Source organism: Sturnira hondurensis, unplaced genomic scaffold, assembly GCF_014824575.4.
Source record: "Sturnira hondurensis isolate 20B ecotype Veracruz unplaced genomic scaffold, ASM1482457v3 Scaffold0018493, whole genome shotgun sequence".
NCBI lineage: Eukaryota > Metazoa > Chordata > Mammalia > Chiroptera > Phyllostomidae > Sturnira > Sturnira hondurensis.
The window spans coordinates 2,001,209-2,005,150 of record NW_028091124.1 but is presented as its reverse complement, the minus strand read 5'-3'; the positions used below and the strand labels follow the sequence as shown (position 1 = coordinate 2,005,150).

At 63.9% G+C, this 3,942-nt stretch overlaps 1 protein-coding gene across 1 annotated transcript; it reads left to right on the top strand.

The window, feature by feature from the left end:
• Positions 1-543: 543 nt before the first annotated feature.
• On the top strand, positions 544-2,857 carry PRLH (prolactin releasing hormone). Its single transcript, XM_037069234.1, has 3 exons — positions 544-556; positions 1,893-2,045; positions 2,673-2,857. Exons 1-3 carry the CDS (start codon positions 544-546, stop codon positions 2,855-2,857), a joined length of 351 nt encoding a protein of 116 aa, XP_036925129.1.
• The last annotated feature ends 1,085 nt before the right edge of the window (positions 2,858-3,942 follow it).

Sequence of the window (3,942 nt, the reverse complement as noted above, 5' to 3'; positions counted from 1 at the left end):
TAACTGTGTCTATTTTAAACGTTCATGATGAAACTGATCAGAAGTGACGGACAGGACAAGAGCAGCTGGCGTGGAAGGAAGCCGCTGTGGGGCGCCACGGGAGCAACGGGCGGGCCTGAGACAGGCCACAGGCGGGCGGGACTGTCGTGTCAGGTGTGGGCGACTTCTCCTTCCACCCGGTTTACAGGAGCACGGAGGAGTGGCCTCATTGTCACCTTCCTGCGTCGGTGGCAGCGGCCTGCATGTCACTTGCTGTCTCCCGAAGGCCAGCGTGAAGGAGGGAGGCTAATGTGTTTTAAAACCACTCGGCCCAAATGCAATTACATCGCCCAGGAAGGGACAGATCACACCGCTAATGAGTCTCACAAAAAAATGGAAGCAAACAGACAAAGATTCTGACGCCACCTGTGAGGGAGGCGGGGACAGGGCGGGGGCATTGGAGGGCGTCTGGGGGGTCGACCAGCTGCTTCCTCCCGGGGCTATAAAAGGGGTGAGCTGGCTGCTGACTGAGCCACCACCAGGGACACCAGCAGTGCCACCGTCATGGGGAACCGCGGTGAGTAACACAGGAGGCCTGTCGCTCTGCCCTCCTTCTCTGCAAATCTCCCCGTCCGGGTCAGAGCTCCCCAAAGGGACCCCAAAGGGCCTTCCGGCAGCAGCAGCAGCAAGGGGCTGGCAGGGACAGACAGGGACAGCCACCCCATGGTTCTGTGTCTGAGGGCCGCCCCTGCTGGCCCAGGGCACCCAGTGCTCAAGCCCCGTCGAAGGGCTTGAGACGAAGGGTGAAGGCCACCAGCACCACCCCAGTGAGAATGCGGCCAGGCCCACTGCACTGACGGCAAGCCCTCCCCTAGGGGAAGCAAGCCTGCGGGACAACCGGAGCCAGGCGCCTCCACCAGCCGGTGCTGCCCTCAGGGCGGGGGCGGGGGAGCAAACCCTGTACCCACACCTCTTCACACTCTGCTCTCGGTAGCGCCCCTGTCACCTGAGCTGGGGTCCCCCATCCCACATGTGACACCCACTAGCTCTCTAAACAGGAAAGGGTGGGCATTTTAAATCATCAGACAGAGAGCATCTTCCTTGTGGCTCAGGGACAGAGCAGCCAACAGTAGGGTCAGCCCTGAGGCAGGTGGGCTGGGAATGAGGGCCAGCAGGGCCACCTGGTCACTGCCTCCCCCACAGCCCCCTCTGCCCCCTCCACAACCCCAGGTCCCGCCTGCTGCAGGACTGGCCCTCAGACTCTGCAGACTGGCCCTGGGGTCAGGGGAGGGGACGTGCTCTTGGTGAGGTCAGAGGATGCTGATCTCCTTCGGTGCCCAGGTCCACTCTAGCCCCCCTCAAGCTGGGGTGAGGGACAGAGCCCCCAGCCTGGCCCATGCCCAGCCCCGCAGCCCCCCAGGCCCCCAGAGTCGACTCGGGTTGTGCAAGCACTCCCTCCCCCACTGCAGCTCCCCACTGACCTGTGCCTCTGCCCACCCCACCCTGGCCCTGCAGGGTCCTCCCACCCTCCTGGTCCCCTAGTGCGGACAGACTGACAGACCGAGCCTTTCCAGGACAGTCCACTTCCCTGTGTCGAGAGCTCAGACCCCTCCTGCTCCCTCCAATGACAGAGCCCGGCAGAGGCTGACACACACGGTCACCTCACTGAGTGCTCTCGGTGCAGAGGTCAGAACGGGGCCCGGGAGGAACCCTGCCAGGGCAGCCTGCTGCCTCTGTGCTCGCCCACTGCAGACAGAGCTGGGAATGCGCACACTCACACACACACAAGCACATGCCTGTGCACACCCGGCACACCTGTGCATACATGCACTCACACACACAGCACTCACGGTATCTAGGCCCCCAGCTCTGTGGCCCCGAAAGGGTAACGTGGCTCTGCCCCTCTGCCCCAGGCCGTGCCCTTCCATGCGGGGTCCCAGTCGGGCCTGGACGAGGAGTCAGGGGGGCGGAGCTGCTGCAGGCCTGGCTCCTGTGCCTGCTGCTGCTGAGCCTGGCCCTGCAGGGGGCTGCCAGCCGAGCCCACCAGCACTCCATGGAGATCCGCAGTGAGTGCCCCGTCCAGGCCAGGCTCCCTCACCTGCCCTCCCCACCCCACCCTCCCCAGGGCCCCCTCCTCAGCTGGGGCACTGTCCTTACTAAGTACCCCAGCTCGGGGCAGGGGACACCTGCTCTTCATCAGTCCTCAGTCCGCATGGCCCTGCCATCTGCTCCCCAGTGTCCCTGCCCAGCGCATGTTTGAGGGGTTCTCTTCCCACGCCAGGGTGGCCTGGGGCCAAGCAGGCTTTGCCCACCCCTGGCACCAGAATGGGTGGGCAGAACAGGGGCTTGGTCCTTGGTATGGTGTGAGTCTGAATTCCTATTTCTAGAAGTTACCCCACCACCCCAAATTGGCCCTCTGGGTGTCCCTCCTTTGCAGGGTCTCAGCCTGGCCAGGGAGACTGGGCAGCAGTGAGCTCAGAGCCCTGTGGGCAGTGCCGAGTGTGTGTGCCAGGCCCTGCCTCGGCTGGGCCGGAGCCCACGACATGACACACAGGACCCCAGGCACACTGCGGGGCGGGGGGGGGGGCGGCGGTATGGGCAGGATCCGGGGCACTCAGGGGGATTCGGGTGGGGCCCTGGGCACACGGGGGCGGGGGGGACGCAGGCACAACTGCTCTGTGCTCTCCTTCCAGCCCCGGACATTGACCCTGCCTGGTACACTGGCCGCAGAATCAGGCCTGTGGGCCGCTTCGGCCGGAGGACCGTGGCCCTGAGGACAGTCCCGAGGCTGAGCCTGTGGCACCAGCGGGCAGCTTCCCCCTGGAAGGAGGCATGGAGCTCCCCCAGGGTGGCTGACAGACGAATGCAGGAGGAGTGACCCCAGCAGCCTCCCCCCTCCCCCCATCAGGGCTGCTGTCCTGTCAACCCTAATAAAATTGGCTTCCTGTGCGTGTGTGTGGTGCCACAGCAGGGACCCTCGGAGCCCAGCAGCCTGGAAGGTACTCAGCAGGGGGCAGAGGCCCCGGGTCATCCTGGTCACCTGCAGCCAGCCTGCTGTCACCTGTCAGATGGGGCAATGACAAGGCCACCAATGGAGACCTGCCCCCAGGGGGCCTGGAGGGAAGGACCTTCCCAGGTTAATCAGAGGTGCCCGCTCTGCCTGTGGCCCGCCAGCAGGTGGCAGCACTCACCACCTCTGAGCTCAGGGGGGTGTGAAGGCGGGACCCCAGACAGCTGCAGGCTCCCCTGCCGCCCTTCATATGGGTCCCCAGAGTCCAGGGGTGGAAGTCCCAGCCCCAGGACCTTTTCATGTACCCCAGCTTGGAAACAAGGGTTACTGCAGTGAATCATTAAGATGAGGTTGGGGGGCAGCAATCCAATACAGTGGTGTCCCCATAAAGGGGGAGCTGGGACACAGACCCAGGCGGGGAGCCGCCCTGTGAGAATGGAGGTGGGGGGTCAAAGTTCCACACACAAGGACCCCGAGACGGCAGAGGCCTGGCAGCTTCCCTCCGGGCCCGCAGGAGCCAGCCCTGCCCCCACCTCCTCTCCGGCTTCCAGGCTCCGAAGCGCAGGGCCACACAGTGCTATTGTTTGTGACACTTGGTGAGGGCAGCGCGTCCCCAGGGACCGAGATGCAGACGGCTTTATGTTTTCTGCCGCATCAGGAATGAACGTCGTCAAACCCACAAAAACATTCGGAAGTCGTCCCAATGAGCGCCACGTGCCCGCCCTGGGACCCGACAGTAATCCCCAAGTTCACTTCCACACCCTTCTCTCCCCGCCCTTGCTGAGGAAGTTGGGGACACCACGACTCCCCCTGCTCAGCTCACCATGTTCCCCCCAAAACAAGGACGGTCTCGGACACAATCACAGGATTGTAGGCACGCCTGCGCAGTTTAAATAATTCCAACACACCGTCCAGTGTCCAGTCCACGAGCGAACACTTCCACATCCAGCAGG